We start from the raw sequence: 25,678 nt of genomic DNA, 5'->3' as shown, positions 1-25,678 counted from the left end.
CGGGATCTGTGAGATTCTTCTGTATATGATTCTAGCCCTGGTATTCAAGCATCCCATTTGGCTTGGGACGTCGTTTAGGTGAGTTAAGTTTGAATGATCTATCTGTGTATCTTTATCATTGGGCTAGATTCTTCAAAGACTCTGTCTATCTGTCCATCTATTGTACACTAGTGATGGCAAAAATGAGTAATATGTACATGTATCTGCGCGCAGCCAACATAGCGTGCCGCCCAGTACTCTAGGGTATATCATCGCAACCCAACCCTAGGTGAGTTATAATCCTTCTCCAATCTTCCAGAATTTCGTGTTCGCATACGTCAAACACAGCTCTTCGGAGTCTGTCGCCGATGGGATACCCGCACTGTTGTGATCAGAATTGGGATCTGTGATTGCGCGGACAGCCCGTCCCACGACAATAGAGTGGTCGTAAACATCAACAACACTTTCAGAAAGAAGGCGACACTCCAAGACAAACGGTATAGAAGCGGTATCACTGTCGCCAGCACTCTTCTTTCGAAGGAGCGGAAGAGGAAAATTATTACTGGTGTCTCCCTTGTTTCCGTTTCCTCCACCTTTCACCTCTCCTACCTGTATACTCCCAGCCCCAGAGAGCAATTGGCCCGGATTGTACGGCACAAACTCAAATCCACCCCCCGCCACATCTGCTGCAAATCCATCCTCACTGACGCGGCTCCAGTTTCCCTTCGCAAAGTCCCTCGCTAGCGCTGCGGCGTTCTTCTCCGGAGATAAAAGGTGCACGAGAAACCGACCCGAATGGAGAAGCGCATTGAGTGTTTCTGACGGTCGACGGACATTAAATGAGATTATCGGGTAAGGGGTGAGTGTTACGGTGTTGAAGGAGGAAACTGTCATGCCGCGGAATCTGGAGGAGTGGGTTGGGGACGTAGAGGTTGGTGTAGGCGTGGGATCTGTGGAAGTGATGATTGCGACGGGGTAGGGGACGCGGCGCATAAGGAGACGGACTTGGGTTGAGAGGGATTCAGAGCCATTTTGGTGGTCTTTGGGGGATTGCGACGGTTGTGATGGCGATGGTGAGGCGGGTAGTGTATTTGTCGTGAGAGGTCGGTTATAGGTCCATTGGTAGGGTCTACGCGACACAAATGGCTCTCCTATATGTAGGTCAGCAGCTAATTCCAGCTCCAAGTGGTAGAAAGTGGACAAACCTGTAGGTCTATATGACCTCACTCCCCGAGCATATAGCAATGCTCGGGAGCGAAGTAGCTTCATTCCGACGGGACAGGCACAAGAGCAAGCTTATGATAAGAGCAAAGACGTTCTGATGCGCCAACTGTCATCATGTATGATCACAGGGCTCCCTCAGCAACGGACAATCACCATCCCAAGCAATTGAAGCGTTTCACGTCCCGCGATATCAATCAATTCTTATCGTCGGAGGACGGGCGGAGATCCATGCTCGCCGACAGAAAAGTCGCAGCCAGCTTATGTCAGCATCCAACTCCGACCAAATTTCTCGATTGAATCAACCACCATACGATTGAGCTGAGCGAGCGAGCACCACCAACTGCACGACTTCGACTCCGATTTCCCCAATACACAAACTCTTTGCATAACCCGAGAAAGACTACTATTGACCGATTGAACCTCGACAATGTCCCTCCACACCACCCTCCGCCGCACAGCGGCCACCCCCATAACCACCCCAACAACCTTCATCTGCACACAATGCCGACACGCGACGCTCCTTCGCCGTCCGAAGCGCCCCTACACATTCACGCAGCTCATTACCCTCTCAGATGGAAGCACATTCACGCACCGCACGTCGTCCCCGCTGCCCGTCTACCGCTCAACAAGGGACACCCGCAACTCCATTGTCTGGAACCCCAGCAGCAGCAAGTTGATGAACCTGGAAGATGACGAGGCCGGACGGCTGGCTGCTTTCCGAGCGAAATATGGTCGGGGCTTTGATGTTTCGTCTGCGAAGAGCGAGGGAGAGGCAGATGAAAAGGGCTTGTCTGAGGCGGAACGGGAACAGGCGCAGGCGCAGCGGGAAGCCGAGGAGGAGGATGATAACATGCTGGATTTGATTAGTTCGTTTGGGCAGAACGAAGCGCCTGTCGGGCCGAAGAGGGAGCCGAGGACGTTTCATAAGAAGAAATAGGCGATTGTCGGTCTGGCTGGTTGATGATTCGCTTGGTTGGGAATTGGGAATCAACATGGAAGGGGACGATTGTTGCCTTCTTGAAAGGCTCTTCACGTGGGCCAGTTGTATTCTAGGCATTTGTACAGTATTATATCATTGCTTCTTATGTATACTCAGGTTGACGACATGCTCCCATACAGTAGTCATTTTTATGGTTTGTGGATCAGTAACTAGAATTCATGGAGTATCGACGACTATGTAGTATGAGTTCGGAATGCGCACAGGATTCGCCATAGCTTAAATATCATGATACCATACATGGGTAAACGAGAAGTGATGGAACGATGAGGGATATTCGCTGCTTGTCTTTTATACAGAACTAAAAAGAAAAACATTATGCCTCTTCGGTTCTGGACACCTGGGTGGGCTCAGAGGGGCCCTCCGGCGCCGGTGCCCCTGTGGAAGCGTTTTGCTCACTATCAGGGGGATAAAAAGGATTGCCATCCTCGCCCGCGTCCAGCTGAAGAAGGAAGGTCTCCCAGAGCTCAATCAACTATCTAAAGTTAGTAAAGTCGGCGTCAGTAACCGGGAAAAGCAGGAGACTAACCTCCTTCTGAGCTTCTACAGCACTCTCCAGGAATGTTTCCACGCCAGACTTGAAGTCTTCCACTTTCTCCTTCTCGAACCTTTGCAGTTCATTTCGCATCAACCTACCCATGTCCTCGAACAGCAATCTAGCCTGGTGAACCCGCCTCTCAGCATCGGCGACATCCGCGTTGGCCTGGTTTAGACGGTCCTGTTGTGATTTTCCTTGCCGAAGAAGCTTCTCTTGGCTGTGTTTACGCTTTTGCAGGTCTGACTCGGCTGTGTGCCAGCTGTGATAGGCCTTTTGACGCTGAGAGAACGCTGTTTTGATGCTGCCAATCAAGCGGAGATACTCATCAATTGTAATTCCCAGTGTTAACACATCCTGCTGTGCTTGACGTTCATAGAGTTCCTTAATCCGCACTTGAAGATCTGATAGTCCGTACAGAGGACTGGAAAGAATCGGTGACAGTTCAACTGCGGCTAATGATTGGATTGAGACTGAGAATTCCCCCGCAGCTTCTGCCAGTCCCTTTCGCTGCGCTACAACTGTATCAATGGCCTTCATCAAGGCCTTCAGCTGATTTTCGAGTGCATCCAGGTATATCTTTCGATCATGAAACCACTTTGGTATGGATTAGCCCAGTAAAAACTACCCCGTGATAATAGTAACTCACATCATCGTGCTCGACGAACTTCCCGCCACCACCAACGCTAATTCCAAATGAGCTGAACATGCCTTTGCTCTGGCCTAGGTCAGGCTCCCTATTTTCCTTGTTCTTGACATCCACATTGAATGCCTCGCTCTCAAGGAAAATCTTGAGATCGCCATCATGTTGAAGAATAGGATGAGCGGCAATCTTGTTCAGCATGCGCTCGAGCGCGGCTCTTCTTGACTCCACGAAGTTGGTATCAAATCGGCCCACTGCCTGCTTCTCAGGGGGAGGAGGTACGACCACGCCGGGGTTATTACTGTGCAATGAGTTGTAAAGCCACAGGAAGTCGCGGTATCGCCGGCTGACTGTGAACTCTGGCTGCCGATAAGCCTTCGAAGTTGTCTGTACCAGTGTTAGCCCCGTTTTTCGCCCAAAAGAGAATGATAACATACTTTAGTCCTAACCTGGTATACGATATGACTGCTCGTCAAATCTCCGACCTTATGCGGGTCTCCAACAGCAATATCAAAGGTTGGATGCGCAGCTTTCTCCACGCTAATGCTTGGCTGCTGCTGTCGCGCCGCACCTTCCGCCTCACTTGGCGGCTGCACCGGTGGAGGGTCTCTAAAGCCCGCACCATCCTCTTCGAGGTTAACCGAGTCCATCAGACCGGCAGCGCTGGATGCCTGAGATGCGGAAGACGTTGGACGCACATTGCGACCCGCAAATGCTTCCTTCTGAGGTGGTACGGGAGCTTGTTCGATACCGGTCGGGCTGGTCTCCGCCGGCTTATCTCCCAGCGGACCTAACGGATCAAATGTATCGTCGACAGCTTCGAGTTTCGTTGCTTGCGCGCTAATTTTGCCTCGAGCCCGGGGGTTACGTCGGGCTGTTGAACGGGTTGCTTCTTGCTGCGTCGATTGCTCTGGGGCTGTCCAATGCGGCTACGTCAGTCTGGCTAGACAAGGAAGCGAGTCACGTTCGAGAGAAAATACCTGTTCCTTCAGTTTCAGACCGTGGCGTACCGAGGGCGCCAGCCGACTGTGAGGGCACATCTGCATGTCGGGTAAGCTATGATGCGACTGTATGATGACTGCCTGGTACCTACCGCCCCAGGGAGAGTCCCCGCCGTCGAGATCCATGAGTGATTGAGTTTGGGAGATCAATGGGTATATAAGACGGACCCGAACGCACTAAAGAGCTCACCGAGACTTTATATTGGAACGAAACAAAGAGAAGATAAATGGGGGAGCTGGTGCGGGATGCAGTTGGACACACGGAGATGCAGCAGCAGGCCAGGTTGGTCGAACACCGCCCGCCCACAGCATGAGCTAGTTAGCCATTTCCCCGCTAACTCAGCTTCAAGGTAACTTCCATCAACACGGACTGGAGTTTATTTCCGCAATATTACTTTTGGTGCGCTTTACTATATACTCTTCGGCGACTAACCAGATATTCAACCGTTCGATCTGGCTTGTTCATTTAGATCTCCGGCACTCTAGTAATTTCACAAGTCGTCAACATCGTGCAATTCTATTCAAACGCTACATGCATATCTCCACAACCGCATTTTTCCTTGTAACTCCATAAGCAACACCTTTGCCGGCGCGTCAGAGTGTATCGCCCACTATTTCACCCACGGAAGACCGAGCTTATGCATCTCGACAGCAAGCTGGAACAGGTAGTCCAGACTCTCGCATTGAGTCTTTGCCTTTGCGACGTTATCGCCCCAGACATAGCTGTACCAAGTTAGCATTTGAGCACTAAGGAATAGTAGCTTGGATAGACTCACATCCCGTGCCGCCTCACAAGCACGGCATAGGTATCTGGGTAAGTGTCCATAGCCTTTTCCAAGCTTCCGGTGAGATCCTCCTCAAAAGCGGTGTTTTCAATGATCGGAATTTTGAGAGTATCAAAGAATCCCAGCATGCCCTTACCCGGTCCTCGAGGAATACCCTTGATCTGCTCGATGTTGTTTATCTCGAATTGGCCCTCAGGACCCTTCTCCCGCTCAACCAGGAGGGTTACCAAAACCGCCCATTGGGAATGTGTGTGAATGCAGCAGCCAGCGCCACGTTCAAAGGCGGAAAGGAACAGCGGGGTACAGGCGGAGGGCTTAAGATCGAGAGGTTTGCGAATGTACTTGCGGTCGGAAGGAGGGTACTTAGGGGTCGGGTACTGAAGGACGAAGATGTTGTGGGGTTGCATCAATTCCTTCTGCACGCCCGAGGGGGCGATGTAGATGTGCTCTCCATGCCGGATGGATGTCTAATTAAAACAGTCGGCCAAGTTAGATGAGGCCGAAAAATAACCGGGATGCATTGAGAAGAGGCAGGTGCTTACCCCGCCACCAGTGCCAGTGACCCAACCCCAGTTGTAGAATTTACGGCAGAGCTCAGGAATCAAGTTGGCAGGGTGCTCTGGGTCCTCGGACTTGACCAGATGGTCATTGTTTGCTAGTTGAACCTCCTGGGACATGGTGATGCGATGGCGGTTTTTATCTCTTTAGAATGAGAATGCGCAAACAACCGTGGCGTTGCGCTGTACCCTGGAAGTAGCAGCCGATGTGAACAGGACAGGGCAGAATGTCGAGAGATGAATGAGGGGTTGGAGGGGTTATACAACAGGAGTCGGTTGGGCCTGTCGCAGTACAAAAATTGTCGGCGATTGCAAATCAGGACCCCACTTGTCGTCTTAACTGTTTTGATTGTACCAACCACGTTGCTTAATTTCTTCACCCTCCGAGGTCTCCGACTCTCCGCTGCTCTGTTGCTCAGGACTCAGGAGTCTACTAGTAGAACGGGTCTTTCAGGAATCGCGCCAATTATTGGCTTCGTCGCATAACCATAGATAGCTCACCCGTACACTCTGGTATGGCCACACATCGTATGATATAAGAGAAGTGACAATGTTGGAATACGGCAGGTATGATTTCCACGGTCATGTACTCCTAGGACTCAATAGACCCTACCTTTGACGAATCATTGGACTTGCGGATTAGAGCTTCATGAACTTTCCCCGTACTCCGTAGTCTCCGCAAATGTCTCGCACTGATTGGATCTGGCCGAAGTCAAACAGCGCATCCAACCAAGCAAGTCCTGGAAGCTTTTGAATAGAAGTAGCTCGTGCTTGCATTAAGCCAAATGTTTACTCTAAGCTTTCATCAGAGTATTAATGTCACGGAGTTCGGGTAAAATCATTTACATCTCTTTCAGAGATCTGCCGATAGAACATTGGAGAAGGGCCACTAAACCAAATTCAGACGAGGGCGGCGGGAAGAGGCCACCTTGAACTTAACAGCTTCATTGCTTCTTTATATAACCTCCTGCTGTTCTTTTCCCCATCTCTTCTTCCCTCCTCCTCCTCGACTCTTGCGTGTTGCTCAATTCGCTCTTGTCGCCCAGTTCGACTTGACTTCGCCCCTTCTCTACCTCCACGGAGGGCCAATTGCCTGAACGATAGCCCTTGTTTATCCTCTGCCTTTCACCATGCGTCTCAACACAGCTCTTACCTCCGCTCTGGTCTCCTCGGCCTCCCTCATGGGCTACGCCCACGCCGCCGAGGACGAGACAAACCCTGATGCCTCCGTGATCGAGCGACCTACTTTCACGGTTAGTTCGCTCTATCAATTCTCTTTGTAATTCCATTCTTTGTTCGCTGACATTATTCCTCAGCCCACCGACATTGAGGCTCCCTTCTTGGAACAGTTCACGGACGACTGGCAATCGCGATGGTCCCCCTCTCATGCTAAGAAGGAGGACTCTAAGTCAGAGGAAGACTGGGCTTACGTTGGCGAGTGGTCTGTTGAGGAGCCCACCGTCTTCAAGGGTATTGAGGGAGACAAGGGTCTCGTCGTGAAGAACGTTGCCGCCCATCACGCGATCTCCGCCAAATTCCCCAAGAAGGTCGACAACAAGGACAAGACTCTTGTTGTCCAGTATGAGGTCAAGCCGCAGAGTAAGTGTATTCTGTGATATTTGCGACACTCGTACTGACGTTGTCTTTGAAGACTCCCTGGTCTGTGGTGGTGCCTACATGAAGCTCCTCCAGGACAACAAGAAGCTCCTGTCTGATGAGTTCTCCAACACCACCCCTTATGTGATCATGTTCGGTCCCGACAAGTGCGGTGCTACCAACAAGGTACGCTCAATATACCCGATGGCTATGCAAAACAAGTACTGACTCCGCACTCTATGCAGGTTCACTTCATCTTCCGCCACAAGAACCCCAAGACTGGCGAGTACGAGGAGAAGCACCTCAAGGCTCCCCCTTCCGCTCGCACCAGCAAGCTGAGCTCTCTCTACACCCTCATCGTTCGTCCCGACCAGTCCTTCCAGATCTTGATTGACGGCGCTGCTGTCAAGAACGGCACCCTTCTTGAGGACTTCAACCCTCCCGTCAATCCCGAGAAGGAGATCGATGACCCCAAGGACTCCAAGCCCGACACCTGGGTTGATGAGGCTAAGATTCCTGACCCCGAGGCGTCCAAGCCTGATGATTGGGATGAGGAAGCTCCCTACGAGATCGTCGACGAGGCCGCCGAGAAGCCCGATGACTGGCTGGAGGATGAGCCCAACAGCATTCCTGACCCTGAGGCTGAGAAGCCTGAGGACTGGGATGACGAGGAAGATGGTGACTGGATCCCTCCCACCATTCCCAACCCCAAGTGCAGCGAAGTCGCCGGTTGCGGCCCCTGGTCCGCTCCTCTGATCAAGAACCCCGCCTACAAGGGCAAGTGGTCGGCTCCTCTGATTGAGAACCCTGCCTACAAGGGCCCCTGGGCTCCTCGCAAGATTGCCAACCCCGCTTACTTTGAGGACAAGACTCCTTCCAACTTTGAGCCTATTGGCGCCGTACGTGCTCTTCACCTGACCTAATTGTGCCTTGCTAACGGAGTTTTTAGATTGGTTTCGAAATCTGGACCATGCAGAACGACATCCTGTTTGACAACATCTACATTGGTCACTCCGTTGAGGATGCCGAGAAGCTCCGCAAGGAGACCTTTGACGTCAAGCGCCCTATTGAAGAGGCCCAAGAGGAGGCATCCAAGCCCAAGAAGGCTGAAAAGGAGGACGGTACTACCGTTAGCTTCAAGGAGGACCCTGTCACCTTTGTTCGTGAGAAGGTCGACCACTTCGTTGGTCTTTTCAAGGAAGACCCTATCACCGCTGTCAAGGAGGTTCCTGAGGTCGCCGGTGGTCTCGGTGCTCTTCTCCTTACCGCAATACTTGTCATTGTTGGCGCCATCGGAGCCAGCAGTCCTGCACCAGCCGCTGCCGCTAAGAAGGGCAAAGAGGCTGCCAAGGCCACCAAGGAAAAGACCAGCGAAGCTGTCAGCTCCGCGGCGGAAACCGTCAAGGGCGGAGCCACCAAGCGCACTACCCGCTCCTCTGCCGAGTAAAGGTGTGCGCTGTACAGCACAAGAGAAGACCAAACATTGGCATAAAAAAAATAAAACCTCAAGCACGACACGGATGAGACGTTATATTCCCCAATTCGTTTTTCATAGTTGTCGCACTGTTTAGCAAGGGTTAATATCCTCTTACATGACATTTCTACGAGAATGACCCCCATATGTACAATGAATTTTGTTCGGTTAGCTTTAAAGTAACAAAGTATTCTCTTGAGGCTAATCTGGAATCTAGTCGTAAAGTCGCAGAATCAGTAGCCATTGAGCCTGTTAGATCACCTTAACGCACTTTAGAGCTACGTATACAGCACCGGCATCCTGGGAAGGCGGTTGAGGTTGCGGTGAACAAGCTGTGAAAGCTCTCTTATCCTCTGCCGTTGGAGAGGTGTGCGATATCGGGATTACCCCAACTTGGAGATGGGCGGCACCGAGGAGAAAAGGTGAACCTAACGTGAAGACATTTTAAGATCAAGACCAGAGTGGGCCATATGATTAAGTCGGAAGAAGAAGGCGAGTCCTATATGTGTAGTTTGGTATAGGAAAGAGAAGAGCAGCAGATGATGATACCTCCCTGGACTTTGTGGTAACTAAAGGACGAGCATCTGCCTCTGAACCCCCAGCCGATGGAATCGCTTTCCTAAAGAATTGAGGTAGGTGATTGGTCACAATCGCCGAGGGCTTATCGGTTGGCCTCGGGCTGGGGATTACAGTCGGATAACATACCGATCGTACAGCATACATATACTACCACCCTCCTGATCGATTCCCTCTATCCTTTCATCATCTGTGTTCCTCTTTATACCGCTACTCGCTTTCTTTTCTTTTTCTTCCCCCCTCCACTCCTCCTGAACATTGAAATCCTGTGTGTGGTCATCTGCCCTTTCCCCCTCCCTGAACTTCATCATGGCCGCCCGTCGGTCTCTTGCCCGCTCCATCCCCGCTCTCCGCGCTGCCTCTCCCCGCACGACAGTCACCAGCGTCTCTTCTGCCAGGGCAGCAGCAGCATCAGCATCCCGCTCTCTTTCGACTGCCTCAATGGCGTCCTCACGCGTACAAGCATCACAGACCCCGTCAACCGCCTCTCTTGCGGCTCGACGGAGGCTCCACGCCACTGCTAAACAGCTTGCCCCCTCAACCACATCCGCGGCTAGCACCGCCACCGAATACCCGACGAACCACGAAGCCATCGCCAATCCGATCGATACCACTAACTTCCTCGATAATCAATTCCTTCCTTCCAAGGCGAGCACATGGATTGATTTGTATGACCCGGCCACCAACAACCTTGTCACTCGTGTTCCGCAGAGCACCGATGAGGAGCTCCGCGCTGCCGTGGAGTCAGCTTCTAAGGCGTTCCCCGCCTGGAGGTCGACCAGTATTATGGCCAGGCAGCAGATTATGTTCAAGTTTGTTAATTTGATTCGTGAGCACTGGGACCGACTTGCCGCATCCATTACTCTTGAGCAGGGCAAGACCTTTGCCGATGCCAAGGGTGATGTCCTCCGTGGTCTGCAGGTTGCGGAAACTGCTTGTGGCATCACCACTCAGATCACTGGCGAGGTGCTCGAAGTTGCTAAGGACATGGAGACCAGGAGTTACAGGGAACCTCTGGGAGTAGTTGCTGCTATCTGCCCTTTTAGTATGTTACCCTTTGACAACACTCTCGAGGATAGGCACTAATAGCCTACAGACTTCCCTGCCATGATTCCCCTCTGGTGCATTCCTGTCGCGACCATTACTGGTAACACCTTAGTCATGAAGCCCTCGGAGCGTGACCCCGGAGCCGCCATGATCCTGGCTGAACTGGCCAAGGAAGCCGGATTCCCTCCTGGTGTTATCAATATCATTCACGGTTCTGCCAAGACTGTCGATTTCATCCTAGACGCCCCCGAAATCAAGGCCATTAGCTTTGTGGGCGGTAACCGTGCCGGAGAGTACATCTACAGTCGTGGTTCCGCCAACGGCAAGCGTGTTCAGGCCAATCTCGGTGCAAAGAACCACGCTGCCATCCTCCCTGATGCAAACAAGAACCAAACCCTCAATGCCATTGTCGGGGCTGCTTTCGGCGCTGCTGGCCAACGCTGCATGGCACTCAGCACCGTCGTTACCGTCGGCGAAACTAAAGATTGGCTTCCCGAGATGGCAAAGCGCGCTAGCGAACTGAATGTCAACGGTGGCTTCGAAGAAGGAGCTGACCTCGGCCCTGTTATCAGCCCCGAAAGCAAGAAGCGCATTGAGGATCTTATTGCCAGCGCCGAGGAAGAAGGCGCAACTATCCTCCTTGACGGCAGAGGCTACAAGCCCGAGAAGTACCCCAACGGCAACTTCGTCGGCCCCACTATCATCACAGGCGTCACCCCGGAGATGAAGTGCTATAAGCAGGAAATCTTCGGCCCTGTCCTTGTCTGCCTCGAAGCACCTACCCTTGATGATGCCATCGAGCTTATCAACAAGAACGAGTACGGCAACGGTGCTGCAATCTTTACTCGCTCCGGTCCCACTGCGTCTAAGTTCCAAAAGGACATCGAAGCCGGCCAAATTGGTATCAACGTTCCTATCCCCGTCCCGCTGCCCATGTTCTCCTTCACTGGTAACAAGAAGAGTATCGCCGGTGGTGGTGCCAACACATTCTACGGAAAGCCTGGTCTGCAATTCTACACCCAGCAGAAGACAGTAACGAGCTTGTGGCGCGCTGAGGATGCCGTTAGCACGAAGGGCGATGTTGTCATGCCGACGCATTCATAAGGCTCGTAAGATTGCGGAGTTCGTTTAAAAGTCTGGTGACTTTGGTGTTGGATGGTTATGACGATTTCAGCTGATGCATGACCAGATTGTTTCTGTTATATACTCTAATTGATAGTTATCGTTCTCGGCGAATACCATATTTCTTGACGCAAGCATCCAGTCTCGTATACTCATGTTCATTATATCTTACTTCCATCCAAACGGCCACCGAAATTGGTTCCTGATTGTCTATTTGGATTTCGTAGCTTATCAGGTAAACCAACCTCCATGGGACCACTTTAGCTACAATGCGGTTTCTTCAATAATCAAAGCCCGAAACCAGTGATTGGGTGTTTCCCTTCCAGTCAAGGCTGGGAACCATGTCAGCTTGATACGATCAGCTCAGATCATTCAGATGTGGTGACCCCATAGAAGCATGTATTCGATACTAATGATTTGTAAATGGATACCCTAAGTAGCCGCCAATGGATATATATCCCTGTAACAGCCCAGCTCGAGCAGGAAGTGTAGATAGAGCAGATTCACCAACTATCCATGCATGAGCCTACAGCAACCGCTAACCGAACTTTAGACTATCCTGTATTCCTGGTCTAGGCACAAGGTAATGCGGGTATTTAAGCTTATCTACCCACGCTGTGGGTGAACCCTCGTGGCAAGGTTAAACTCCAGCCTCGAACCCCCAAGCCAATAAAGTGTGTTTGAGGACTCTGGATTTCAAACGAATCGCCAAAATCCACTCTGCAAGCTCTGACCAATCCTGACGCGACTTGACGCGTTGGGTGTGGTCTAGATTCAGGTTTGAGGCTGTTTGGGTTGGTGTTGAGCGAATATACATCGAGCCGCAACTCTAGATCTGGGGTTGAGATTCCGGACCAATGAAAGGGCGAGAAGCGTGCTGGATGTCAAGACAATCGCCAAAATCCACTTTGGAGAGTTGGCCAATACGGGCGCGTTGTTTCGAGGATGGGACGTGTTTATGTTTGAGTTGTTTTCCACGTGGTGTTGCGCATTTGGGCTTCGGTGCTTGGTTGGCATGGTTCGGTCTTTCGTTTGCATGTCCGCGAAAAGAGTTGGTTACCACCATTTTTCGAAGAATACTCGATCTTTCTGCCCGTCTAGTAGGCTGACAACTGTGCTGACAACCTCGTCGGTCATTTGGGGTGGCCCGCAGACGTAGCATACAGTCTCGCTGGGGGTTGATTTGCCGTCGTTTCCAGATACTGACTGTCGGAGGTCGTCTTGGTTAATCCGGCGTGAATGGATTGTGAGATCTCCCGGCCGCTGATCGAGTAACGAAAAAGATTGGTCTTCAAGGTTAGTTAGGAAGAGGTCTAGGGTGATGCGCAAACGGTGGAATTGTGACTGAGACCGGACAATTTCCCGTAGACGTTGTAGGAATAGTACTTGTTGAAGAGCTGCTTCTGGTGTCGACGCGTTAGGGAGTTTAGACGAATATAGTATTTGTATGTCGAGAGAAGGATGATAAAGACCAGTACTCTCGTCGTTGTTATTCAAATGTGAGAGTATAGAGATGAGAGGACTAATGGATGATTAGCTTCAAGCTCCTTATTCAACCGACTCGTAGTCCTGATGCTTACTTTATGCCCACTCCACCAGCAACAAAAACAACTTTTCGTATTTCTTCGAGCTTTATGCCAGAAGGGGGCCAGACAAAGCTGCCACCAACCCGGATGCCCAGTTCCTTACCTAATATTTCTTCTTTTGGTCTCCAGAGCCATGCGCTGGCAGGATTAGAAGGAGCGTACTGGACGGCCAACTCTACGTAAGGTTCACGGCCCCGTGGATCTAAGGGAGGGGCTACAGCCTCGTCCGCTGGAGCGAGCTCAGTTGAAGGATCTAACGACAGAAAAACCTGTGCGTCTGCGGGTGTTGATGTAATGCTAAAGCCCCCTGCATTCGCAACAGATGGGATGTGGACGTCTAGCCACTGGCCTGGGAAAAATGCAAGCGGTTCCGGTTGGCTAGTCTGTAAGAAAGGTCAACAACTTGCTTCGATTGAAAAAGTCGTACTCGGAGCGGAGGACCCGAAAGATGGCATACGTTGGCTTCTCCAATTTCCTCGACTTGGTCTTGCAATCCGGGGTCTTGTACACTTGGGGGTATAGTGAGTTGCAAGAGCCGCACTGTTGGATTTGCTAGATCGATATGCGCTAACCGAACCGTAAAGAGCCTGTTCTGCCGGGGCTCTGCGGCTGTACGCACTGTATGAGGTATAGAGACTTTCCTTGACGTAGGAGAGCTCATCTTGCGGCAACTTGAGGCTCTCAATAATGGTTGAGGGGTATGGGTATACAAGGATTTGATGTGTTGTAAGCGGCAGCACAGTCGTGAGATCTGCATCCAGGAAGGAGTATCTGTACCAATGAAGTACTGAAATATCGAGATAGAGGGTTAGTTTCGTATAGCAGGTAAAGTGAGAAGTATTTGACACGAGAAGGTGAGGTGATGTTATAGACTGTCGTTACCTAATCATACTTAACTAGATACAACGTCACCTGATGCACCTCAACGCGTTTGGACTTACAGGCTCGCAGTCCTGTTGAGTGATGCTTGTGAGAAATGATGGTGTTTGTTGGAAACCTCAAACAACTCGAGAAGGATTGGAAAATCCATTGCAGCAGTCACACCGGGTTTGCTGAGCCTAGCGAGATTGCCTTACTCCGTACAACATGGCCTCATGCCAATGGAGCGGGGTATGAACGGGAATCCCATGGCTGGCAAGTATCTCATACCTTGGGGCATGCATGGCGACTGAAAGAAGAGATCTTCACAGATATCCTTCATGAGGAAGGCAAATGAAGATGGCAGTCAAGTGAGACTTGATGCCTGAGGTGTCGCGATGGTGGAAGAAGCTATTCGGGACTATGCACCTGCATCACTCTTTATCACCATCACTTGGAGCCATAGACTAAGCGCCGTTTTCTGGGGCCACCCCATCACAGAATCTCATTTTCGTTCCCATCAACCATATATTCTGCCTTGCCGATGGCATCGGAATTGCTTATACATTCTTGCCTCGTCTGATTGCTCACGGAGAGCAAGTCTCCCGGTCGCGAAGATTTCAAGATGCTGAAGAAGCCCCGAGTAAGGCCACTTGAGTCGCTGATGAGATGTCTCCGCCTGGATCTTGTCCATTGAGCCTGCAGATCGCTCCCCGTCCATCACACGGGCTACTTTAGTGCGTGATGGTCGAGCGCCGACAATTGTCTTCCCCCAGCTTATTGGCTGCGAGCCCTGAGCTCGCAGCGTCGCGGGCGCTTGCTCGACTACAAGCATTGGTCAGATATATGTTTGAGCAACACCTCAAGACTCGCCTGTCAGTGTTCTTGCTTGCCATTGAAGCGCCAACCCTGCCCCTCTCCTGATGCCGGGAATCGGGGGAAGACTCGAGCTCTTGGGCATTCTTGACCTCCATAATTATGGCCTTTTCCCCAGGCTGATTTCTCAACTTTTTCTCTTGGTGCTTGTTTCATCTTCTGCAGTGGTGTTCCTCTCAAAACTAGAATCCGCTGATCCAATGCAAGAGCACTGAAGTTACAGCCAGCCGGTCTGGCCCAGTCACTCTTGGATACGTTTCAGGCTTCCAAAATATCAATCAACGATCGGATCATCGAGGCGACCTGGTCTGAGAATCCAGGCTCTTGAGCACCATGTATTTCCCCAAGAAATACCGCAACCACAACTTGGTCTACATATTGATGAGCTTGGAATTACCGTTGATAATTGTCATCCTCACGCTTACTGGTATTGCTGCACACGATCGGTATCGAACAAAATTATGGCAAGACGGCTACGACAATGGCTTCAACAGCTCCCCTAATTCAGCTGTTTATGCTGCTGCCAATTATCGACCATACTCAATTCCGAAAGTTTGGGATTCCTAGTGAGTCCGATAAGCTCCCATAGCTTGCTTGCCCAGTGCTAATGTCTGCCAACTTGATAGTACTACAAATTGGAACCTCGTCATTGCCATCTTAAGCACCTTCTTTTTCATCACCAAAGTCCCTCTTCATGTCTTGAACCTTTTGTATCCGTTCGTCTCAGTCTTGCTTCACATCGGATTAATCGCCGTCTACTGCGTCTCCGCTGCATGGCAGGCCGGCAGCGATACAACAGACCCTGAACATCCTCAATCGGGGCCTCCGTGGTACATTACCAAGAACTGCAATGTCGCCAATGACGAGGGTAACGTTGGTTACTGTCAGCAAGGGAAAGCGCTTTTCGCAGTCACCATAATCATCATGTAAGGCTCCGACAAACTGCTCACAATCCACTATGTCCAAATCATCTGTTCTCTAACATACAGTCACCAGCGTCCTTTACACCGTTGAACTCGGTGTCGCCATCCAAAACTGCGTCATGACAAAGGAAGAACGCGCGGAGCGCGACGAAGAGCGCGAAGAAAAAGAAACCATGAAAGCATACGAGGACATGATCCTGAAATCCCCGAGCATGATCCCCATGACACCAGGCCACTATCCGCCGCGCACGCCAGGCACCGCCGCAACAGCTACATTCCCGCGCTCGCCGATGCCAGTCATGACGCCGCGTAGTCTCGCTTTTAACCGACTTGATACCCCTTCTAATGACCTCCCACTCCGCGAGCACTTCGGGGCGCAAACCCAGCACCAGAATGTCTCCGTTAAGCAGGAGGTTGAGGCGAGCGGGTCAATTCAGCAATCGGAGCCGCAGTTATATTTTCCGCCGCCCCCAAAGAAGGCGAAGAAATAGACGTGGAAAAGATGAAGGCAAGATGGGTTGATTGTATATTGAGTTTGTGATACGTACAAGGTGCGATCTCGAGGGCTCTCGGAGTTATCAGCACCACCACGTGTGCATGTAATGTTTGCAATGTTTTTGCTTTTGGACATATATGGTCGTCCTATTTGTTTTATACCATCTCCCTAAGCAGATTAGCAGGTACCAGGAGTTACCTCTACTCTTCCTTATATAATGCTACCAATAAAATTGGACCTATCATTCAATCTGTGCAAACACGTGTATTCACATAAAAGTAGAGCACCACCAGGATTGGAATGCAAGAGTCTTCATGATTTTGAATATCGTACATGAATTGTGAAAGATGCTGCACTTGAAGCTTGCAGCGATGGGTCAATGGACATCAGTCACAACCTGCGAGGGAAAACATGCCTCGGAAGAAAGAGGCGCAGATATCGATTGGTATAACGGCCGTTTCGCGTAAATCGTGATTGTGGTCCTTGCCTATGGATTAGGGTCCGAGATTAATTCGAGACAACTTGGAGGCTGTAACTCGGAAGACGGGCATTTTAGAAACGTGGTGTCATGAGGCAGATCGTTTCTTCTCCCTCTTCGCCCACCGTACTAGATTGTGATTATCTTGTTAGTGTGATGTGGATAGGAGAAATGGGACAACTTTGAACTCACATCCGCAAGCATTACACAAAGTCTTCGGCCCATCAGGACCCTTCCTCCATTCTGGTGAGTCGGACGTCCCGCAATCTGCGCATTGGTATTCGCCCTTCAGCCGCTTTCTGGGTTCGCTTTCCGGCGCGGTTGGTTGTTCTGAGGTGGACTCGCTCGTGGAGTGGTAGAGACGACTTTGAGGAATGCCTGTGCTAATTCCCTGAGACCGTTCGCCCTCGCTGAGGAACAGTCCTGTGATGAGCTCGATTCCATTAAGGTGGGACTCTTCTCCGCTCAGGGCAGCTGCCGCTCGACTCATGTCGAATTCATCAATACCCATGGTATCAGAGGATTCATTATTCTCATCGGAAATGGCTGCTGGATCCTGGGAGAAGCCGAAACTGGACGGCATGCCTTGATTGGATGCGAAAGCGTTGCTCGTTTGAGGTACCGGGCGATGAGCGGCGGTGGATGGGGGCTGCGATTGCTTTGTTTGTTGCGCGGCGGCGTTGAGATCGTCTTCCTCTTCCTTCTTGAGCTGCGCGATGCGCTCTTTTAGTCGAATGTTTTCGAGTTTATGCTCTAGGAAGGAGTCGAGGAGCTGGGTACTGTTGGTGTGGTATGGGCGACAGACGATGAAGACGCCGTGGCAGAATTGTTGCTGGCCGCCATCGTTGCTGACTGTTGATACATGAGGATGGCCTTGTGCTTCCATTAGACAAGTCGTATTATCGACCCGATACATGCGAAAATGGCATCGGAAGGTACGAGCTGTTGCAACGCACTCGCGAAGTTCCCGTGTAAAGACTGGCTTGTCGTCATCGTGAATGAACCGAGAAAATTGGTCTTGCTCCAGTCGCATTGTATCGAACCCCGTAATCGGCTTACATGATGGGGAGACGTACATGACTCTTCCATCGGGGCTGAGAAGAACGAATAGATCCCGGACTTCATTTAGTACGCGCAGTGGCCATGGTGGTTGTTCTCCGGAAAGGTTAGAGGCAGAACGTTGGTTGAGGCTGGAAGATTGTAAGCCAAAGCCTGAGCTCAAAGACCGCGATATATGTGGCACTTCAAGCGGGTTCCCATATGAGCTAGACGATAGATCCGCCTCAAGACCATATGGTTGAGTCGCCTGCGCTAGAGGGAGGTGGTGGGCGGCGAGGTCCATCGTCTTAAGGTGAGGACTGGCGGACAAGTGCAACCAGCAGGGTAGAGGAAAAGGAAGAGAGAAAGACGGAGGATTTAGAGCTCACATTTGAGTTCAATGCACAATCCCCCAGGACCGAATTGAGCTATCAATCCAGCTTGGTTGTATCGATTCGCGGGGGTGGACTGACCGGAGGACGGACTGATATGACGGGGGTATGTGGATCGGCGCCCCTCTTATCATTGGTTCCGTCGTCATCGATGTAGGTACTTTTTTGACTCTTGTATACCCCAGCTTCACTAACCGCCTATGTCTCTTCAGGGTCTTGCTGCTGGTGCCCCTCGATGGTCAGTTCAATCGCTGGGAGACAGAAACCCGAAAGCACCTTTTCAATCTTACACTGTTGCGTCTCAACCTCTGCTATGCCTACCGCGACGAACAAAGGTCCGAATAGAGAAGAGATGTGAAATTGCGAAGCCAATGTCGTGCCCAGACTGATCTAGCTTCTCGTGTTCCAAGAGCTGGCACCAGTGCGACATCAAAGACCAGTTGAAGTCCAGGAGACTGTCGTTCCACATTATTAGCCTTTTCTTGTAGCGAACTTGTGAGACACATATCTGATGTCGTGATCAAGGTTCATAGGTCGGTATTACTCAGACTCTCCAGGCTCTAGAGTATATGCGGACGGTATAAACCTTGAGATTATTTTGATGCTCCTCGGTAAGAGGCACATTAGGATGATCCTGTGCGGCGCAGGTTTGCAAAAGAATTTTATGTTGATCGTATAGATATGTGATTGAATCGAACTGACAACTCTTTGGATTCAATACGTACCAGTGGCGTGAGCTCGTATCACAAGAATGAGAACTGGCAAGCATCAAAGCCCAAAATTAAGGAAACCGGAACAAACAGAGCTGCATGGATCTGTACTTTCATTTCCCATCTAGCAAAGCTGTGATATAGTCACGTGATTGCGTGTACCGCGTCTTTGTAAGGTAGCGCGTAGGCAGAAAGAGGCAGGCGACTCAACCTAGGAAGCAATACGATGCGCAACGCCTCCTTTGCCAGTTCGACAACTCTCTTAATGACGACAGACTCGGCTTATTGACAATGTAAGTGTACGTTGGCTGTTCCGGAGGTAATCCCATCACTAACTTCAGCAGGTGTAAGTCGCGAAGCTTCAACGAGTCCTCAACATACTGATTCCATCTATTGCAGCGAAGATAGATAAGCTCTCAATCTTGGGGTACGCAACTATTCTAAGCTTAGAATGTTTGAACAGTCACTAACCCAAACTGCAATCATCTTTAGTGTTCGTTCATTCGACAACACCCGTAGCGAGACGATCCAATTCCATACACCTCTCACCCTAATCGTCGGTTACAATGGGTCTGGAAAGACGGTAGAATTGATAAACCGGCGATTGAAATAGACTCCGCACTAATTCGGCTTAGACCATTATCGAATGCCTCAAATATGCCACAACCGGTGATCTGCCGCCCAACAGTAAGGGCGGAGCTTTCATTCATGATCCAAAGGTTTGAGAGTGGATTTCCGATACAGAAGTGCCATAACTAAGGGTCTATTATAGTTGTGTGGCGAGAAAGAGGTCTTGGCCCAAGTGAAGCTGTCCTTCAAGGGAACGTCCGGTGCGAAGATGGTGGCAACCAGAAGCCTACAGCTCACGGTGAAGAAAACGACACGGCAACAGAAGACGCTAGAGGGTCAGCTTCTCATGGTTAAAGAGGGCGAAAGAACCGCAATCTCTTCACGAGTAGCTGAGCTGGATCAGATCATGCCTCAATACTTGGGCGTGTCCAAAGCGATCCTTGACTCGGTTATTTTCTGTCACCAGGACGAGAGTCTATGGCCCATGAGTGAACCCTCTGTCTTGAAGAAGAAATTTGATGAAATTTTCGAAGCGATCAAATACACCAAAGCTATCGACAACATCAAAGTGCTACGGAAGAAACAGAACGAGGAGCTCGGCAAGTACAAGATCATGGAACAACATGCGAAGGAAGATAAAGAAAAGGCCGACAAGGCCGAAAAGAGGTCTATTATGCTACAAGAAGAGATTGAGAATCTACGAACGGAGACACATCAGCTGACACAGGAAATGCGGAGGGTGGCTGAACTCGCGGACAAAGCTTGGAAGGAGTCCGAAAGTTTTGCTCAGGTTCTCGGTGCCTTGGAAGGGAAACGAATTGAAGCAAAGAGTGTCCAAGCTACTATCAACAACCTTCAACGTCATTTGGTAGAACTTGACGAGCCCGATGAATGGCTGGAATCGAACCTTGAACAGTTTGAGGCAAAGCAAATTCAGTACCAGCAACAAGAAGAGTCTCAAAAGGAAAAGTATATGGAGATCAGAGAACAAATTGAGCAAACTCGGCATAAACTGGGTCTGAAACAGGCCGAATATGGAAAATACGAGAACGACAAGGCCAACTTTGAGCGTCAGATTGAAAGACGCCAACGGATGTCTAAAGAGCTTGCACGGAGCCACAATATCCGTGGTTTTGATAGCATCGTGAATCAAGCAGAGGTAGATGAATTCATGAAGAGGATTCGGAAGATCATGAAAGACCAAACTCAGGCCTTAGACCGAGTCAGAAAGGAGGCGCAGAGCGAGCTACGCGAGGCACAGACGTCCCTGAATCAGCTTGGTGAGCGAAAATCAGCACTGCAGGAGAGCAAGAATGCAGCCAAGCGCCAGATTGTCGCCAACGACAAAGAGGCAGCGAGCTATCAGATCAAGTTGAACGAAATCAGCGTAGACGAGGGGGCGCAGGCCGTGCTTGAGTCTAATGTTGAAGATGTTCAATCTCGTCTGGACCAAGCCAAGGAGCGTGCACGGACTGCCTTGTGGGAGAAAGAGATCCAGGAGTTGAACTCAGAGATCCGCGAACTCGAGGATCAGAGCACTCGCCTGAATGCTGAGCTCATAGAGGCGACCAAGAAAGCTGGTGATTTAGCACGATTAGATCATTTGAAAAAAGAGCTGAAGGATCGAGAACGAAGTTTGGAGACAATGAAGGGTGCCCATGGTGAGCGTCTGTCGAAACTCGTTGGTTCGAATTGGAAGTTCGAGACACTTGAACAAGACTTCCAGCAGACGCTCGAGAATGAAGCGAAGGCCGCATCCAACGCTGAACGTGCGAGAGACAGCATCAGTCGGGAGCTAGAACAGGTGGAATTCAAACTCAACAACGTCAAAAAATCCCTTGATCAACGGCAAAGAGAACTTAAGGATTGTATCCAAGAGATTCGCGACGCCATTGACGATGAGCCCGAGGAGTATCCCGAGGTAGTCAAGGAGCGCCAGACTCAGCTTGACATGGCGAGAAAAGATGTCGGGCAGTTTGCTGGTATTGGAGACTATATGGCTAGCTGTCTTCAGACTGCAAACGACAACAAAGTGTGTCGACTGTGCACACGACCGTTCAGAAATGACAACGAGCTACAGACTTTCCGCAAGAAGCTCGAAGCCTTAGTGAAGAGAGCTCAGCTCGATATGCAAGGGGACGAGATTCGGCAACTTGAAGAGGACGTCAATGCCGCCCGTGCTGCGAGCACAGCTTACGACACGTGGTTACGTTTAAAGGAAACCGAAATTCCAGACCTAAAGAAAGAAGACGACAAATATATCCTGCAGCGTGATGAGCTTCTAAATCGGCTAGAAGAGCGCGACAAAGCTGTTAGCGAAGCAACGGAGAAGAAACGTGATGTTGAAGCCCTCTCCAAGACAGTCAACACTATTGTCAGGTATGATGGTGATGTCAAGTCTATTCGCTCGCAAATCCAAGAGCTATCATCGAAACAGCAGGACGCTGCATCACCACGTACACTTGAAGATATTCAGGATGAGATAGCCAACATTGGCGAGAAATCAAGAGCACTCAAGAAGTCTCTTTCGAAGCTCACAAACGACAAGGAGCAAGCCCGCTCTGAACTCAATAATCTCGAACTACAACTCAGGGATGTGAAGAGCAACCTCGATAACGTCAAATTCCAGCTCGAAAGGAAGTCTGACCTGACCGCCCGTATTGACGAGTACAAGAACCTGAACACCCAGCAACGCGAAGCTATTGCAAAGGCCGACCAAGATATTGAAGACCTAACACCAGAGCTTCTTAAATATCAGGCTAAGTATGACGACATTGCTCAAAGGGCTGAGTCGCGAGAGAGAGACATGCAGCAAACGACCTCTCAATCGTCTAATAGCATACACCAGATAGAACTCGCTAACGATGAGATTGACGCTTACAACGAGCGAGGCGGTCCTAATCAACTTGATCGAAGCAAGCGCGAACTTCAAAACATTGAAGATGAGATAAGCCAGCTAGAAGCCGAACAAGCGGACATAACGAAGACGATCAATAAGATATCAGCCCAGCTCAAAGACAGCGAGAACACGAAACGTCAGTATTCTGATAACCTAACGTACCGTCAAGCAACCCGAGCACTCGACAAGGTCACAGGTGAAATCAAGGAACTAGAAGCTCAGAACGCAGAAGTCGACAGAAGCCGTTTCAAGGAAGAGTCGGAGCGCCGGTCTCGTGAACACAATGCGCTGTCGGCGAAGCAGTCTAGCAAAATGGGCGAAATGAAGTCTAAGGATGATCAACTGATGCAACTACTAACAGACTGGAACACCGACTATAAGGATGCAGCATTCAAATACAAGGAATCTCACATTAAAGTCGAGACAACCAAAGCCGCCGTCGACGACCTCGCCCGCTATGGCAGCGCCCTCGACAAAGCCATCATGAAATACCACTCCCTGAAAATGGAAGAAATCAACGCCATCATCGGCGAACTCTGGCAAAAGACGTACCGCGGTACAGACGTTGACACAATCCTCATCCGCTCCGACAACGAGAATGCCAAGGGCAACCGGTCCTATAACTACCGCGTCTGCATGGTCAAGCAGGGTGCCGAAATGGACATGCGTGGCCGTTGCAGTGCCGGTCAAAAAGTTCTCGCGAGTATCATCATCCGTCTCGCCCTCGCCGAGTGCTTCGGCGTCAACTGCGGCCTCATCGCCCTCGATGAACCCACCACCAATCTAGACAGGGACAATATTCGGTCGCTGGCCGAGTCGCTGCACGATATCATTCGTGCCCGCCAACAGCAGGCGAACTTCCAGCTTATTGTTATCACCCACGATGAAGAATTTTTAAGGCACATGCAGTGCGGTGACTTTAGCGACTATTATTACCGCATTTCTCGCAATGAGCGACAGAAATCAATAATTGAGAGGCAGTCTATTGCAGAGGTAGGGCTCACCCAAAGCATATTCTTTAGATTCTCCAGCTAAAATTGAACCTAATGCAGGTTATGTGATGGCCGTCTGGCATGGCCTCCGGCCAAACCAGAAAACCTTTACCTTTACGGGGACCAGTGTCGACCGGTTCATGTTTATTCATGTATATCTATTGAGATCTAGGAGTGTTGCATATCTTTCCGGTGTTGTGGGTAGACTACGGCAAATAATCAAATCTGTGGTTTTCCCTTCAGTTTCTCCCACCTGCCATACCTATACTGAATTTGAGGCTCACTGGAAAATTATTGTCGGTTGCGCGTGACCCTGTGTCACTTTTTGTTTCCTTGTTCCCATCTAGGGCAGCATATAAACGTATATGTACTATACTACCTTATAATGAATTTGCATGAACATATGTACCGCTCTGACATTGCATTTGGTCGTTGTACAGATTCAATCAAAGAGGTCTAGGGTTGATGGAAGCAGTCATGTACGTATATGCAATTCTAGTACAGTACACCAGATGAATATCTGGAAGAGCCACGATCTCAAATGTTATGTCAATCAAAGTCATCACGAATCTCCTGCCCCCCAAGTTCATCCTCATCAATCAACGGCACAAAACGAAAGTCTACAAAGCTCACAGTTGATCCGGGAGCGTTTTTTGCGGACCGTATGCTACTGCCTATAGCACCGGACCCTAGCGCGTCAAACTCAATCATGAATTGCAGACTCATGACGCCTTGCCGATCACCACGAATGCTTACTTTGTTGGCGACAGCCATGGCTCGGGATGCTTTCTGGATAAAGGTGAACCGGTAGTCTTGCTTGATTCGAGAGCCCATCGAAGATGGTGGGCTGACGAGGAAGGTCTCTGTAACAGTCGGGGCGAGTTTGGCTCTTGTAGCTCGCGATCGGGCTGTTCCGTCACTTGTTAGGATCTTGCGATGTGTATCTGATTGCATTCCGTTGTTCTGGACACCCTGTTCAATGGAGAACTCGACCGAGGATTCGCTGAATGGACCACCTGCGCCGGAGAGCGTGAAGAAAGGCTCCTGCTTAGCGGATGCAGATATCTTGAGTATGTTTGGATCCGTCGCTCCAAGCTCGGTTATTGCATTGTGGAGCCAAGCGGAGCGCATGATGATCTTCATAACAATACCATCGCGTTGGAATGGAATGTCTAGATTGCCTTCATCAGGTTCGTAGGTCGTCAACTCGCAGATAGTTTTGACACCAGTCTCGGCCAGGGTGATGCTGAGGGGTGAACCATGGTTCGGGTAGTGAAAGGTACAAGAACGGTTGAGAAGTAGAGCAGGTGCGTTAAATGCGCTCGACGCAGATGCGGTTGAAGGCTGAACGCTGGCAGCTCTGCTGGCAGTGGTTGCTGACGATTCGCCAACACCAAATATCTTGAGTGTTTCGAGCAAAGCCGACAGGGATATAACAAAGCAGGGATAGTTTGAGCCGTCCGATTCAAGGTCATTCAATGTAGCCTCGTCCTCGTTGCTTGAGTTTGCAGGCGAATTAAAAGTGTAGGTGGTGAAGAGAGCTTTGTCCAGAAAAGCTAGACCTTGTACCACGCGTCCTTCTTCCACAGAAAATCGAATTCCGTCCGGAGTAATCTGTACAGTAGCATTTTGTGCAAAGCTAATGCAATTGAGTAGGGTATAGAGTTGGTGGGCGTTGCTGGAAACAGCAACGAGAATAGGCCCTGTTTCCGACATGGTCGCGAGTAGGTGGGAGGTAGAGGATAATAAAGATTAAACACCGGCAGTTTATTGTAAAATGGGTCGGGACGAGAGGCCCCCGGTGCTTCTAGTGATACAGCTTGGCTTCTCTTCCAAGAATCCGGAGACCATACATGGAGGAAGTAGGAGGTGGTCTTCTAAACGTAGACTCCAACGGCACAAATCATAAACACAGCTCCGAAGCTGAAAATCAACACATCAGCGATCGTCGATTGAGATGATAGGTGGCGAGTCTTACCCAAAGGCGAGGGATGCCGGAGCACCAAACGAGGCAATGCTCAGGAAGGACCGGTCTATATAAGAAGAATAGTTAGAGATCTGTCTTGTTGACTTGGCGAAGAAGCAGGATACGAACTCAGCCCGAAAAGACCAGTGAGAATAAAAGCTAGAAGCGAATCAATAACCGACGACGTAGCGGGACTTCGGTGGGACTTACCCAGTAGCAACAGGGTGAAGCCAACGGTAAATTGGCTGTCTTTCGAGATGATCGGAGTAAAAGGGCTTGCAGAAGCTGCCTCCCAGGCCTGGTTAAGAGACATTGGGTACGATAACTGCAACTCGGACCAGCAAAATTGCAGCGGGGG

At 50.3% G+C, this 25,678-nt stretch overlaps 12 protein-coding genes across 12 annotated transcripts; 6 read left to right on the top strand and 6 right to left on the bottom strand.

The window, feature by feature from the left end:
* Positions 1–122: 122 nt before the first annotated feature.
* Positions 123–1,380, bottom strand: BJY04DRAFT_188405 (flavin reductase family protein). Its single transcript, XM_073711217.1, has 2 exons — positions 1,185–1,380; positions 123–1,130 (listed from the first exon to the last, which is right to left on the bottom strand). Exons 1-2 carry the CDS (start codon positions 1,246–1,248, stop codon positions 274–276), a joined length of 921 nt encoding a protein of 306 aa, XP_073571408.1. The 5' UTR covers positions 1,249–1,380; the 3' UTR covers positions 123–273.
* Positions 1,381–1,518: 138 nt separating this feature from the next.
* On the top strand, positions 1,519–2,308 carry BJY04DRAFT_188404 (mitochondrial 54S ribosomal protein bL31m). Its single transcript, XM_073711216.1, has one exon. It carries the CDS (start codon positions 1,631–1,633, stop codon positions 2,138–2,140), a length of 510 nt encoding a protein of 169 aa, XP_073571407.1. The 5' UTR covers positions 1,519–1,630; the 3' UTR covers positions 2,141–2,308.
* A 35-nt stretch (positions 2,309–2,343) lies between these two features.
* On the bottom strand, positions 2,344–4,627 carry BJY04DRAFT_188401 (sorting nexin 1). Its single transcript, XM_073711215.1, has 6 exons — positions 4,472–4,627; positions 4,359–4,418; positions 3,816–4,294; positions 3,385–3,765; positions 2,730–3,332; positions 2,344–2,675 (listed from the first exon to the last, which is right to left on the bottom strand). Exons 1-6 carry the CDS (start codon positions 4,503–4,505, stop codon positions 2,517–2,519), a joined length of 1,716 nt encoding a protein of 571 aa, XP_073571406.1. The 5' UTR covers positions 4,506–4,627; the 3' UTR covers positions 2,344–2,516.
* A 158-nt stretch (positions 4,628–4,785) lies between these two features.
* mde1 (methylthioribulose 1-phosphate dehydratase MDE1) lies at positions 4,786–6,138 on the bottom strand. The gene is made up of 3 exons (XM_073711214.1): positions 5,707–6,138; positions 5,156–5,631; positions 4,786–5,102 (listed from the first exon to the last, which is right to left on the bottom strand). Exons 1-3 carry the CDS (start codon positions 5,839–5,841, stop codon positions 4,991–4,993), a joined length of 723 nt encoding a protein of 240 aa, XP_073571405.1. The 5' UTR covers positions 5,842–6,138; the 3' UTR covers positions 4,786–4,990.
* A 533-nt stretch (positions 6,139–6,671) lies between these two features.
* Positions 6,672–8,992, top strand: clxA (calnexin). Its single transcript, XM_073720633.1, has 5 exons — positions 6,672–6,974; positions 7,038–7,320; positions 7,373–7,503; positions 7,563–8,216; positions 8,267–8,992. Exons 1-5 carry the CDS (start codon positions 6,852–6,854, stop codon positions 8,762–8,764), a joined length of 1,689 nt encoding a protein of 562 aa, XP_073571404.1. The 5' UTR covers positions 6,672–6,851; the 3' UTR covers positions 8,765–8,992.
* Positions 8,993–9,426: 434 nt separating this feature from the next.
* On the top strand, positions 9,427–11,678 carry BJY04DRAFT_188395 (CoA-acylating methylmalonate-semialdehyde dehydrogenase). The gene is made up of 2 exons (XM_073711213.1): positions 9,427–10,412; positions 10,464–11,678. The coding sequence occupies exons 1-2, from the start codon at positions 9,677–9,679 to the stop codon at positions 11,516–11,518; spliced, it is 1,791 nt and encodes a 596-aa protein (XP_073571403.1). The 5' UTR covers positions 9,427–9,676; the 3' UTR covers positions 11,519–11,678.
* A 914-nt stretch (positions 11,679–12,592) lies between these two features.
* On the bottom strand, positions 12,593–13,783 carry BJY04DRAFT_218036 (FAD-dependent oxidoreductase; the record flags this gene model as incomplete). The annotated part of the gene is made up of 3 exons (XM_073716217.1): positions 12,593–13,058; positions 13,117–13,505; positions 13,580–13,783. 3 exons carry the CDS (start codon positions 13,781–13,783, stop codon positions 12,593–12,595), a joined length of 1,059 nt encoding a protein of 352 aa, XP_073571402.1.
* A 1,219-nt stretch (positions 13,784–15,002) lies between these two features.
* Positions 15,003–16,521, top strand: BJY04DRAFT_55434 (uncharacterized protein). The gene is made up of 3 exons (XM_073720632.1): positions 15,003–15,422; positions 15,483–15,782; positions 15,853–16,521. Exons 1-3 carry the CDS (start codon positions 15,190–15,192, stop codon positions 16,268–16,270), a joined length of 951 nt encoding a protein of 316 aa, XP_073571401.1. The 5' UTR covers positions 15,003–15,189; the 3' UTR covers positions 16,271–16,521.
* Positions 16,522–16,523: 2 nt separating this feature from the next.
* Positions 16,524–18,280, bottom strand: BJY04DRAFT_188391 (GATA transcription factor LreB). Its single transcript, XM_073711212.1, has 2 exons — positions 16,946–18,280; positions 16,524–16,882 (listed from the first exon to the last, which is right to left on the bottom strand). The coding sequence occupies exons 1-2, from the start codon at positions 18,093–18,095 to the stop codon at positions 16,842–16,844; spliced, it is 1,191 nt and encodes a 396-aa protein (XP_073571400.1). The 5' UTR covers positions 18,096–18,280; the 3' UTR covers positions 16,524–16,841.
* On the top strand, positions 18,281–18,869 carry BJY04DRAFT_188390 (uncharacterized protein). Its single transcript, XM_073711211.1, has one exon. The coding sequence runs from the start codon at positions 18,292–18,294 to the stop codon at positions 18,526–18,528; it is 237 nt and encodes a 78-aa protein (XP_073571399.1). The 5' UTR covers positions 18,281–18,291; the 3' UTR covers positions 18,529–18,869.
* A 475-nt stretch (positions 18,870–19,344) lies between these two features.
* On the top strand, positions 19,345–23,397 carry BJY04DRAFT_207395 (MRX complex DNA-binding subunit; the record flags this gene model as incomplete). Its single annotated transcript, XM_073713853.1, has 5 exons — positions 19,345–19,476; positions 19,529–19,612; positions 19,666–20,202; positions 22,132–22,498; positions 22,532–23,397. 5 exons carry the CDS (start codon positions 19,345–19,347, stop codon positions 23,395–23,397), a joined length of 1,986 nt encoding a protein of 661 aa, XP_073571398.1.
* Positions 23,398–23,903: 506 nt separating this feature from the next.
* Positions 23,904–25,633, bottom strand: BJY04DRAFT_207394 (putative DNA repair protein Rad1; the record flags this gene model as incomplete). Its single annotated transcript, XM_073713852.1, has 5 exons — positions 23,904–25,057; positions 25,255–25,277; positions 25,333–25,387; positions 25,450–25,479; positions 25,531–25,633. 5 exons carry the CDS (start codon positions 25,631–25,633, stop codon positions 23,904–23,906), a joined length of 1,365 nt encoding a protein of 454 aa, XP_073571397.1.
* Positions 25,634–25,678: the final 45 nt, after the last annotated feature.

This window comes from Aspergillus karnatakaensis (assembly GCF_047715665.1).
Source record: "Aspergillus karnatakaensis strain CBS 102800 unplaced genomic scaffold BJY04scaffold_23, whole genome shotgun sequence".
Taxonomy (NCBI): Eukaryota; Fungi; Ascomycota; class Eurotiomycetes; order Eurotiales; family Aspergillaceae; genus Aspergillus; species Aspergillus karnatakaensis.
Note: the sequence above shows the minus strand (reverse complement) of the source record. Positions and strands in the feature narration are given on the sequence as shown.